Source organism: Etheostoma spectabile, chromosome 8, assembly GCF_008692095.1.
Source record: "Etheostoma spectabile isolate EspeVRDwgs_2016 chromosome 8, UIUC_Espe_1.0, whole genome shotgun sequence".
Classification (NCBI taxonomy): Eukaryota; Metazoa; Chordata; class Actinopteri; order Perciformes; family Percidae; genus Etheostoma; species Etheostoma spectabile.
Window position 1 is genome coordinate 8,819,008 of NC_045740.1, and position 12,570 is coordinate 8,831,577.

At 38.3% G+C, this 12,570-nt stretch overlaps 1 protein-coding gene across 2 annotated transcripts; it reads right to left on the reverse strand.

The window, feature by feature from the left end:
* Positions 1-5,260: 5,260 nt before the first annotated feature.
* LOC116694472 (putative gonadotropin-releasing hormone II receptor) lies at positions 5,261-12,353 on the reverse strand. Of its 2 annotated transcripts, XM_032524189.1 has the most exons (3): positions 12,145-12,353; positions 8,055-8,250; positions 5,261-6,827 (listed from the first exon to the last, which is right to left on the reverse strand). In XM_032524189.1, exons 2-3 carry the CDS (start codon positions 8,146-8,148, stop codon positions 6,364-6,366), a joined length of 558 nt encoding a protein of 185 aa, XP_032380080.1. In that variant the 5' UTR covers positions 8,149-8,250; positions 12,145-12,353; the 3' UTR covers positions 5,261-6,363. The 2 variants fall into 2 exon arrangements, with proteins under 2 accessions (XP_032380080.1, XP_032380079.1); XM_032524188.1 differs by lacking the exon at positions 12,145-12,353 and having other exon boundaries at positions 8,055-8,803.
* Positions 12,354-12,570: the final 217 nt, after the last annotated feature.

Sequence of the window (12,570 nt, forward strand, 5' to 3'; positions counted from 1 at the left end):
TTCCATACATTTCAGTACAGCCAATCTGCAATAACATCACAAATCCATCATCATCAACTTTGCTGGAATTTTTGCAGTAAAAAATGTTTGTTGGAGTTAGAGAGGTAGAACACGGAGTTTCACACAAAATAACACTTCATCATTCAGATAACAGCTATCGATATCAACAGGAAATGTCAACTTTTCTGGGTTAACCTTTGTGTTTTCTTCCCCAAGACCATGCACTTGTTGTCACCCCGGTCAACATTGACCCGGTCTGTTTTGCTAGTTTATAAAGCATTATGCTACGTTATGCTAAGCAAGTATAGATTATCACCAAATTATGTGTTACATCTCCTTAGCCAACTTCTTTCCAACCTATAAGCACCAGTTTTACCATTATTTTTTAAACGTATGGTAAAAAAACAACATAATTCATGTAAAATTATACCTAATTTCTGAGTTAAAAAAGCTGAAATTATGAATTATTTTGCTGTTGAGATCAGAGGAATATATGTTGATGGGTTATCACAGATTGGCATAAATCAAAGTTTAGTCAGGATACTGTTTTGAAACTATTTCAATTTTTTTAATGGCAGCAAATAATGACAGCAAATAATGGACCTGGTCTGTTTTGCATAATTATAAAGCATAAAGTATAAATTATCACCCAATTCTATTTTACACCTTCTAGACAACTTCATTACAACTCATTGCCACTAGTTTTACACTTCTTTTTGGAATTCATGGTGAATAAACTTAATTTAACTGAAATAATACCTTGTTTTGAAGTAGAATAAGCATAATTTATGAATTCTTTTCATTATAGTTAAGATCAGATGAATCTATGTTTATGGATAATCACTGACTGGTATATGTTAGTGATTAGTCAGGATACTGGTTTGAAACCATTTTATTATCTTTGATGGCCAATAATCACACCTGTCGTCGTCCCCGATCAAAAGTGACCTGGTCTGCATTGCTTGTTTATAAAGCAAAGGCAATTATACTTTAACACTCATTTCACTTGTATCCAACTTCATTCCAACTCATCACAACTAGTATGACATTTTTTTAGTTTTCAAAGGTGTAACAACAACAAGTTTAAAAAGCTGTAGTCCAGTTGTGTGTGTGTGTGTGTGTGTGTGTGTGTGTGGTGTGTGGTGTGTGTGTGTGTGTGTGTGTGTGTGTGTGTGTGTGTTGTAATGCATTTGTGTGTGCGTGTGTGTTTGTGTGTGCATGTGTGCACGCACATGTGTGTGTGTATGTGTGTGCAAGTGTGTGTTTGTGTACATTTTTATGTCAGGAAAGCACACTACTATGATATATTGTAGGTCTCAACTGTTTCTATGTATGTGTGTGTGTCTGTGTGTATGTGGGTGTGTGGGTGTGTGTGTGTGTGTGTGCATGCCTGTGTGTGTGTGTGTGTGAGCACGTACATGTGCATGTGTGTGTATGTGTTTGCATCTGTGTGTCTGTGTGTGTGTGTGTGTTCATCTGCTGTAAAGCGCAATAGTGCCCCATAGGGAAGATCACAACTGCTATAAAATTAATCAAAATACCCGAAATTCAATAAAAGTAGTGATTATCAATTTTACTTGCGAAGAACATCATTGGGAACCATGCATGTTATTTTTGGTTAATTTGGTTGAAAGAAACTCATGTATCTGATGAAGAAACTTTGAAAACGGGTCAAATTTGACCCAAAGACAACACCAAGGTTAAGCAGGTTTTGCATAATTACGTGCCACAATAGAGTTGCACTAGAGATGAACTGATGAATGACAATGAAATGACTTAACATGGGTAGGTCTAACACATTATGAACAATGTCACTTGATTAATAGTCCTCAGTACACTTTCATCTTACAAACTCCTCATAATGACTTTTGGAAAAATCACTTTTTGGCAGTGGACACATAGGAAGAGATGAGCTTGTGATTGTTACAAGGAATGTTGAATCCATGCTTTTCAAAATGCTTGGATAATCAGAGAACAAAATTGTATTTTCATAGGAGTGTTATGCTTCACAAGGTGTGCAGCTGTTGGCCTGATCTTGACTCTGATTGCTGGTGTTGCAAAATGAATTCTTGACATTTAGCAAGTGGTTCTCAAATCTGAAAAAATCTGAGTTTTGAAAATAGACAAAAGTAGTTTTTACCAGTACCACATTGTGGTGTGCACAAGCATTGACAGGAAAAGGAACATACTGAAATTTCCACGGGGGGGTTACATGTTCTGGGAGTGCTCTCCTATTGGTCAGTTCTGGACCAATGTTGCATCCAAAATTTCCACCTTGATAATTGTTACTGTGCCTGTTACTGTCAATATTTTGATTCTGAATGACCTGTCAGCCGTTCAGCTTTCTAAAGCTTAAAAACGTGCTGTGTTTGCTGGACTTACAGCCGCTAAGAAGATGATTACAACCCATTGGAAGCCACCTCGTGACTTATCTGTTCGTTCATGGATCCTTTCTTTTTTTAAATGTCACGTACATGAAACTCTCCATGGCTCGTGTGGGTGGAGCCCTGGGAAGACTTGTGATTGGTCGCTTTGGACTTGTAATTGGTCCCTTGTCTTGTCTCTGTCTGTTTCTGCATGTGTTGTTTTGTCTCCCTCCCTCCCGTTATTCCTCTCTGTGATTTTGTGGCCCTTCGACGCGTTCCTTTATCCTAATGGTGTGTTGTTTGTAACTGTTTATGATTGCTATGTTTGCATTATTATTTTTTCTGAATATAATAATAAAAATTAAAATGTGATCACAAAAAAATAGAAAAGGAATGATAGCAGGGTGAGACACAAATTGTGACAAAAATATTTTGTATTCCCTTTAAAAACGTATTTTTGGTGATGAGATTTAAAGTTCATTACTGTAATGACCTTTGAAATTGCAGTTGAGAAATCTCCCCACCAGGTCCGTTTGGTAGCTGTGGTGAAGCTTTCAATTATATCACATGGGCTTTATGGGCAGGTGGTGCTGCCCACATGATTAAGAATTCCTGAAAGAAATTAAAACATCTATAATTCCGTGACAACAGGGAAAACTCCTCAGGGAAAAAATCTGCTCATGTGATTTGATTAAAAGCTGTGAAACGGCTACAAAATGGGCCAGACAGTGTGATTGTTTTCTTAGCTCCTTTTTGTTTTTTTGTTTTGCACAAACAAAAGAGAAATTGCAACAAAGTTCAGTTCAAATTCTGTAATTACATTGTAGGAATAAGATAAAATGCAATGACGAGCCACTCTGATACATCACCTCCTGCTAAACTACCTTTCTGTTGACCTTTCCAGAAATAAAGAAAAACATATGCGTCACTTTGTTTACAAAAGTCTCTCTCAACTGCATTTGAATTGAAAGTGCAGCTGTAATTAATTGTTTTACTTGAAATAGTTGTGACTCATTTTCATACGACCGGTTTGTTGTCAGAAAAATATGTTATTCAGCAGCTCTATGCCTCAGTTATGTCTGTGCTCTTGTAAATACCAGACGGGCTCCTACTTATATCAGCAAAATAGTAACTGGAATAGCTGGAAAAAAGTCACCCTTGCCAGCTAAATCTTACGCATGACTGCTTTTTTTTTAAATAAACGGTTGAGGAATTACTTGAGGTTTGTATTTTGGTGGTAAATAAATGACAAGATACAAAATATTAGTGATTACACTAAAATCATCATCATCCCAATACCGTAAGGATATTCTTATTTATTTTATATTGACCCATTTTCAGCTGATGACAAATGTAAATAAGTCCAGTAGGAAGCTGCTCGTTGTTTGTGCGTCACCCAATGCCTGGGGGAAAAGGCATTGTTGTTTTATTCAACAAATAAACACATTGCAAGTATACATTACAACATCTTCTATGACTTGCAGGAAAGAAACACATTTATGCAAACAAACAAATGCTATTGATCTCTCTCTTTTTGCAACAACATATCAGAAAAGTAAATTAATTGTTTACTGTTAACTTCACAACATAACATGGTTTCAAATTTAAATTAAGCAGTTTGAATACTTCATTTTTGGTCACAAAAGCAACACAATTCACAACATAACCCCAATAACACTAATATTAATGTAAAATATGACAAATGGAATAAATGAATCACGGATGTTTGACAGAGCTATGTTTACTGTGTGGTTTTATGCAACACAGTAAATACAGAATTAATCTTGGACAAATTAAGCAGTCAATAACTCATCAACAACATACTGTGCAGATACATTCAATACATAGAACTGTATGTCAACATTTATTTAAAAGGCCTTCATGGTTAGTAATGATCATGTCATAACATTTATGTTTATAGTGAAACAAAATCACAACCATTTACTTTGCACACACAACACTGATAATGACAATTTAGAGCAGTTTTAAGTCAATAAGCAATAATTACATTATTTAATAAATACAAAACATAAATAAGGTTACACCACATACAGTATGTGATCTATTTAACTATCTTAAATCAAATGCACACACATTTGTTTCTCTGCTTTTTTGAAGCAAGAAATATTACAGGATATCTTTAGATCTACCCAGTAAAACCCAGTAGTTGTGTTTGTGGGTTGCGTGTGTGTGTGTGTGTGTGTGTGTGTGTGTGTGTGTGTGTGTGTGTGTGTGTGTGTGTGTGTGTGTGTGTGTGTGTGTGTGTGTGTGTGTGTTTGTGTGTGCAAGAGATGGCAAAAGTACTCACTTCCCGTACTCAAGTGTAGAAGTACAGATACTTGTGTTAAAACATACTCTAGCAAAAGTAGAATTACTGATTTAACTTCTTCAAGTAAAAATAACAAAGTACAGGCTTGGATATTTACTTAAAGTGTAAAAGTAAAAGTTTTAAATGGATGTCTGCCAATAGGCCTAAAACATTACATATTTATTGTGACAGAGACTGGCGACTCCAGTTAATAAGATTCTGACTGAGTAGCAAGATTAGTAGCAATTCAATTGTGATTCTGTGAGAATTCTGTGTATATTCTCATCTTATTAGATTGAATTTGGTATTGATGATGTGAACAATAATTACAGTAACTCCAGTTTAATTGTTTGAAACTTGTTAGTGAGGACTAGATTAGGACTGTATTTAAAGCTGATTCTGGTTCCAACTTTGCCCCAGGTGTGTCTGTTACAACACGGACGGAGACAACTTCTCTCTTTTGATGCTTTATTACAATCAAGCAACAGTACAAACATGGGCGCGGGTAGCTCTGCTGTGACTGTGTGTGTGTGTGTGTGTGTGTGTGTGTGTGTGTGTGTGTGTGTGTGTGTGTGTGTGTGTGTGCGTGTGTGTGTGTGTGCGTGTGTGCGTGTGTGTGTGTGTGTGTGGTTTCGCAAAGAAATAAATAACATTGTAAAGGCTACCATATACAATGCATTGGAATTGTATATATATGCTAGCAAAAAATTAAAATATTATAAATTACATTATCTTAATGCAGTGTAACTGTGGCATGTAAATATTGCACCTAAAATACAAACGTGAGCAAGGGCGTTCAACAATCACCATTATATCAAATAAACAGCCAGGGGCAATCTACCTAACAGGTGAAGAACACAAACAACATCACTAGCTAACTTACTCTAAATGTGCCAGAGCTAGACCAATACAACAACAGGCTTAAATGAACCAACAACATAAGTTATACGACTTTCTCAAGTATTTGTAACAAAGTGTTTGTACTTCGTTACTTCCCATCTCTGGTGTGTGTGTGTGTGTGTGCGTGTGTGCGTGCGTGTGATTCAAAGTTTTTTCTTTTTAAACCTACTGTTATAAAGAGTGGTGCTAGAACAAACGGGTGCAAGTCATTTTTGTCCATTTATGATTGTGACATCTCTGCGCCATGTAGCAGTGCTTTGGCTATGCTTCCACCCAATATAGTCCCAAATCAATATCTGCCTAGGAAATCGTCTAGTCTTAATCTGCAGTGTTATTGTAATCTGCATTTGTGGGTTTGTACCCAGGTCACAACAAGTAATTAGGTTGTTGTTGTTTTTTTGTTGGCACACTTTGACCCATAACATGCTAACTGGCAACACAGGTTTCCATTCACTACGCTAATCTAACCAGACTAAAACAATGCATACACTGAGACAAAAAATGCGTTGGCCCACCTATCTACAGCTAGGGGAGACCGTGATAAGCTCTATTTCAACTAACGGTGGCATATTCCTTTAACTGCTGGCCACAACGGAGGTCTGCACACTGTTAGGCTCCAAACAAATAGTTTTTTTTCTCTTTTTCTCTTTTCAAGACAACCTTTGGATCTAAAAGATCCTTCTCAGGTAAATCAAAAGTTCCCTTAAAATTAAAAAAATAGGGGACGCCTCGGTGGCTCACCTGGTGGAGAGTACGCCCCATGTCCAGAGGTCCTGGCCAAGGCGGCCGTTACATCTCGCTTACTGGCATGATTGCCCTTGAGCCACTTTTTGAGCTGTTGTTGTCGTTTCCTTCCTTAGTGTCTGTATGGTGGTCACTTGATGCAATCCGCCTGTGGGATAACCGACGAGACATATGTAAAAGGAAAGTTGTGTTTTCTAATTCAGTCTGTGTGCTTGAAGTCGGACAGAAACTCTTAAGACCCTGGTGAAGATGAATGGTGAAGAGACCATAGGTGATGGGGTCTAGACAAGCGCTGAAGAGGCCAAAGATAAAAAGCATATGTGTCAGTGAATGAGAGACCGTCTCCTCCATTTTTTCAGGAAACAACCAGTACCACAGGCCTAGCAGGTAGTATGGGGTCCAGCAAACAATGAATGACATCACAATGACGATGCTCATCTTAAGAGTCCTCATCCGAGCTTTAGGGATGTTGTTGTGGGAGCGGCGTAGATGAACATCTCTCGACAGCACTGGAAGAGAAGAAAACACCATCTTTGTCACGCACAGTTCCTTGGGTCTCAGACTCAATTTCCATTTTTTCTGAGCAGTTTCCAGAACAGAAGGGAAGTAGTCCAATCACAGAAAAATTAAATCCTTACAGAAATCTCCAAATGTCAAAGGTTTCTGATACCAAATCACAGCAAGGGTTTTTCAATTGTGTTCCTCAAGGTCTTGGTGTCTTAAAGGAGAATTCCGGTCAATTTCAACATGTAGCTCTGTTGTCTGCAAATTTGGAGTGCTTTCAGTGGAGAGAAAAACAAAAAACTATCGGTGCTGCCTTCATTGTGTTATCCTCTTGCTAACTTTAGCACCCAACAGGCTTCACCAAGGCAAGTTTTAAATATGTTTTTAGCCTCAAAACATGTTCAAAATGTCATTAAAAGTGGCTACCCATGTGCAGTGATTCCTTCCGAGTAAACACAGGAAATCTGCCTGCAGTAGATGTGAAAGAAATGCATGAAAGTTGTGGTAATTCAACTCTGTTTAGTTCCTGTGTTGATACTGCATGGAGTGCTTTGGGACCGTCAAGTAACTACAACACTAAAAAGAGATATAAACATATTTTCAAAAAAAAGCATATGCTTATTTTTTTAAAGTTAGGGCTGTAATACAACTAGCAAGAGACAAGTTATAATTGAGGTAAGTTTGGAGACACTCTCTTATTTAATCATTACATTGATAGCCTACATATTTTAGTTTTATCTCTTTTCTGTGTAGTTTGTAGACAGTCCCTAAACACAGCTGAATTAGCACAACTTTCATTTAACATCTACTGCAGTCAGATTCGCTGTGTTCCCTCAGAGGGAATCACTTTACATGGGTAGGCACTTTTAAGGACATTTTAAACATGCTAAGAGGCTAAAAACACATTTAAAACTTGCCCTGTTTAAGCCTTCTAGGTGCTCACGCTACCATGAGGATAACTTGGTGTAGGCAGCACCGATTGCTTTAGTTTTTCTTGCTATTGACAGCACGCCAATTCATCTTCTGGTTCCCAGCTTTTAGATGCTGTATAACACTTCTATGTGGCATCTATTCTTGACTTGCTATCTCCCCCTAAAGATCCACTAACCCCCCCCCAAAAAAAAATCATACATTTGGTATCCCTAAAATTTAATGTGGCCCCCACCCTTATTTGAAATGGTCTAGTACCACCACTGTTTAGACTGCAGATTTGAAGAAAACTTGAGACTTACAGTTACTGCGGCTGGATATCTCAATGAGGATTCGTGTGTAACAGAAGATCATGATGACCAAAGGCAGGAGAAAGAGGCACACAAAGGTGAACATGTTGTAGAGGGTCTCCTGCCAGTGCTGGACAAAGCTTCCATGGGTGGTGCACTGGGTGAAGTTCTCCGGGACTGTGATGGTCACATTGTGAAATATAAAAAGCTGCATGAAAAGACAAGAAGGGTTTTGACTTAGACCTAGAGTGATAAGTCTACATCAGTCAGACAGATGGATGACAAACACCATCAAGATTGATGCTGGCACATTTGTGGCAAACAAAATTCATTATTCCATCTGCTTTGGGATTATCCAGCTGTTAAAACACTCTGGTCGGAAGTAATATCCCTAATGTCAGAGTTTTTTAATGTTAAATGTGACCTACTGTATAAGGCTTTTTTTTGTAATTTCTGTCAAATATATAATGTTGCAATGTCAGATGTTTATATTAAACATGGTCAAATAATGAGGTAAATGACAATGACATTTTTTTTTACACGTTTTCTATATATATGGTCATCTGCTCCAGACACGCTACAGCAGTGTTTAGATCACATATACTACTACATTCCCTACATGCTAATGTCAGAGAAACCTGTCATCTTGGCTGCAGATGTTAATTTCTCCCCAATTTTGATCCCGTTGCTGCTGGAACATTTCCGCTTGTGCAGTTTTTGATTTAGCCTTCATAGGTGATGTTTGACGGTAAATTGTGCTACACTCCATTTCAGTCCACTGCTAACTACATTTTGTACACAGCTTTGTTGAATACTCAATTCTGATTGGTGAGTTACAACATTCTACAGTATGTCATTGTTGTATAGCAGACCATTGCTGAGAATTTATAGCTGATTGTGACAGATAGATAGATAGATCGATAGATAGATAGATAGATAGATAGATAGATAGATAGATAGATAGATAGATAGATAGATAGATAGATAGATAGATACTTTATTCATACCGAAAGGAAATTTTAGGCATCCAGTAGCAAGACAACCATGACACAACAAACACATATACACACATATATCACACATACATAAGAATAAAAATAAAAATCACTCACAGAAATGCAATGACCATGATAAGGTGACTGTGTGCAATGGTGATAGTGCAAAAGTGAAAAACTGAACAGTGCAGGGATTGAAAAGTGCAGTAGATCATGTTTAAATATTAACTAGGACTATGAAATATAAACATAATAACCTATAAACTGACTGATTGAATAAGAATATGAACAAAATGTAACAGGGAATAAGTTATAAGATGTAAGATGTAGATGTTATGACCACAGTCCAGATTGTGCAGGAGGGCTAATGTAGTCTATAGTTGTACAGCAGACAAGTGATATGATGGTAGGGGCTGAGAGAGACAGGCTTATGCTGAAAAGTCAATTTCTCCCCTCCCCTTTGTGTGGTATTGAAGAGCTGGATGGCCCTGGAAACAGAGGACCTCCTTAACCTGTCTGTTGAGCATGACAGTGACAGAAGTCTGCCATTGAACATGCTCCTCTGTTTAAGGAACGTGCTGTGTAGTGGGTTGCTGTCATTGTTCTTGATTGCCAGCATCCTACTCATTGTTAGTTTTTCTGCAGTTGCTGTGAGAGACTCCAGCTCAATGCCAACAACAGAGCCAGCTTTCTTTACCAGCGTCTCTCTTCTTAATGCTGCCTCCCCAACACACCACAGCATAAAACAAGATGCTGGCAATGACTGACTGGTAAAATATCCGGAAGAACTTACTGCAGACATTGAATGACCACAGCCCCCTCAGGAAGTGGAGCCAACTCTGCCCTTTGTGACACAGCGCATTTGTGTTGGCTGACCAGTCCAGTTTATTGTCCATGTGTACCCCCAGGTACTTATGTGTGCTGACCACATTGACCCCTTCAATGGAGACTGGTGTCATGTGTGGTTTAGATCTCCTTAAATCCTCCACCAACTCCTTGGTCTTTCCTTTGTTCAGCTGCAGATGGTTGAGCCTGCAACATTGTACAAAGTCATCCACCAGGTTCCTGCACTAGTACTCCTGTCTATCCCTGATACACCCCACAATTGCTGTGTCATCTGAAAACTTCTGCATGTGACATGACTCAGAGTTGTAGCTGAAGTCTGAAGTGTACAGGGTGAACAGGAACAGTGAAAGCACAGTCCCTTCAGGCGCTCCGGAGCTCCAGGCTCAGAGAAACAGTCCTTGAAGTGTTATCCCTGTTATTTACAGTATATCACTTAAATTCTATGACGCCCTGACCTTATTATGGACCTGTAATTAGTATAACTACATTGTCAGTCATCATTTCTTTTCCATAAAAGTGTTACTTAATTATCTTGCCTCATTATTAATTGCAATTCAATCAGGAGAGACTGTTGCAGATATGCAAAACTTTATTAGTAAGTTATATGTGAACAATATAAAATGTACAACAATATGTTATGTACAAAGTCTTTGGAGATTAGACACCATCGTATAAAATATGTTTTCAAGGGTTAGGGAAACCCAGACATATCCCCCAAAACTTGAAAAGAACTTGGTGATTGAAAGACAAGAAATGAACATACATACCTCATAGACAGCCAAAAATCTGTACAGTGACACAAAAAGAAATGTAATAAAAGTGTAGTCATTTCAGTTAACCGAAAATAAATCTGTGCCAAAGCCAGGTGGCAAAATAAAGAAGCCAGTGCAAATTAAATCTCGGCCAGAAGCCAGTGGACAATTAAATCTTGGCCAAAGGCCGATGGCAAATTACAATTAGAAAAGGCAAAATTACTCTCTGCAATTCAGGCCGGCACAACAATCCCTGCAACCAGGGAACATACTCAACGCCTTCATGTCTGATGCAATTCCGGCCACCTACAAAACAATATCATTAACATACCCATATATATATATGTATGTATATATGTATATATATATTATATATATATATATTATATATATATATATATATATATATATATATATATGCAGTCAAACCTTTAAATGAAAAACAGGAACCGAAAAAATGTGACCGCTAATGAAGTTTACTTTTAACCAACAAAACTCGGCTGTAACTCCGTGATAAAAGGAAATAACAGGGAGATATTTGGCTGAAAGGAGGAGGGTAACATGCTCTATGTTCAGACCTAAGAAAGTCTGTCTATCATCATTACACTTGGAGAAAACTAGAATGTTTCATCCGTCCCGCGTTTCAATTGTCCCGGCTCTCCCCTAGGCATGAACTGTATCATTGTTGTAGCTTTACAAGTTCCTATGTCCTGCATTACCCGTGCTTAGTTCATTCTGTCTTGGATTTTTGACATTATTCTAGTTTTTGTTGTTTTGCTTGTACCTGTGTTCCAGTTTCATAAACAAAGCCTTAGAACTGTTTTGACACCACGAAGAGCCTGTGGTTTAATAAAGAGAGATATTTTGTCTTCATCTAGACAGTATGGGTATGAAAGAAATTTAACGCGATTGAATAGTGACAACAGTCTATTATATTCTGATGTTTCCTGATCAGTAGCCTATGGCAGGCTAATTGTTGTCTTGGATAGGCTAGTTATAAGGAATTAAATCTCCATACAGGTCAAGAATTTGTGAAGGATACAGTGAAAGATGTGTGGATGAATGACAGCTGCAACAAAAGAGATTAAACAAACCCAAACCAGGAGGTGTGGAGCCCAGCAGAAGGAGAAGTCAGAGAAAAAACAATCAGACATGACTTGTATATATAGTCTTGGTTGATGCCTACCCAGGTGTCCACGAATCAACTAACAAACCCTCCCAAACTGCCAGCTCAGCCGGCAAACCCAGAGGAGCCAACAGCAGGCAGAAAAAGGGGGTTCGTGACACCCCCTCCATAAGAACGGGGTTTCCTCATGGCTGACACCGTCCCGGTGACGGGACCGAAGTTTTCTCCACTCATACGTTTTCCTAAGTTGCAAGCATTAAATCTTCATTAAGCCCACACGCAAAGCATAAGATGACTTATAGCAGTTATAATCCTGTTATGAAATAAAGAAATACAGAAAAATACTGCGCCACTAGTGTCTAAAGTTGAGTGTGCATTCATACCTTTTTCCTCGTGTCTTTATTCACAGCGGTGAAAGATCGCCAAAAATATTTTTTAATCAAACAATCCAAGGAATTAGAATATCCAAGTTAGTTTATCCAAAACGAGCTGGTCCTCTCACAAACTTGTAGTTTCTGGCCAAGTTTCAACGGAAAGAAAGCTAAAAAGTTTATCATTTTTGGGTTTTGATCGCTTCTCTCTTCTCTCCCGGGGCTGCTACACTGTTACTGAGCACACCGGCTGTCTGGGGTCAGCACATTCCAATGCTCGTCATATAACACGAGATGGCCCTAGCCAAAGCCAATCATGTCGCAGAGTTCAGGGAGGACCAACGTGGGAAAGATTATCATCCATTCCTTCCAGTTAAAACTAGATGTAACCAGCCTACCTGTTTAGCCAATAAGACGACAAATCGACCAATACCAAAC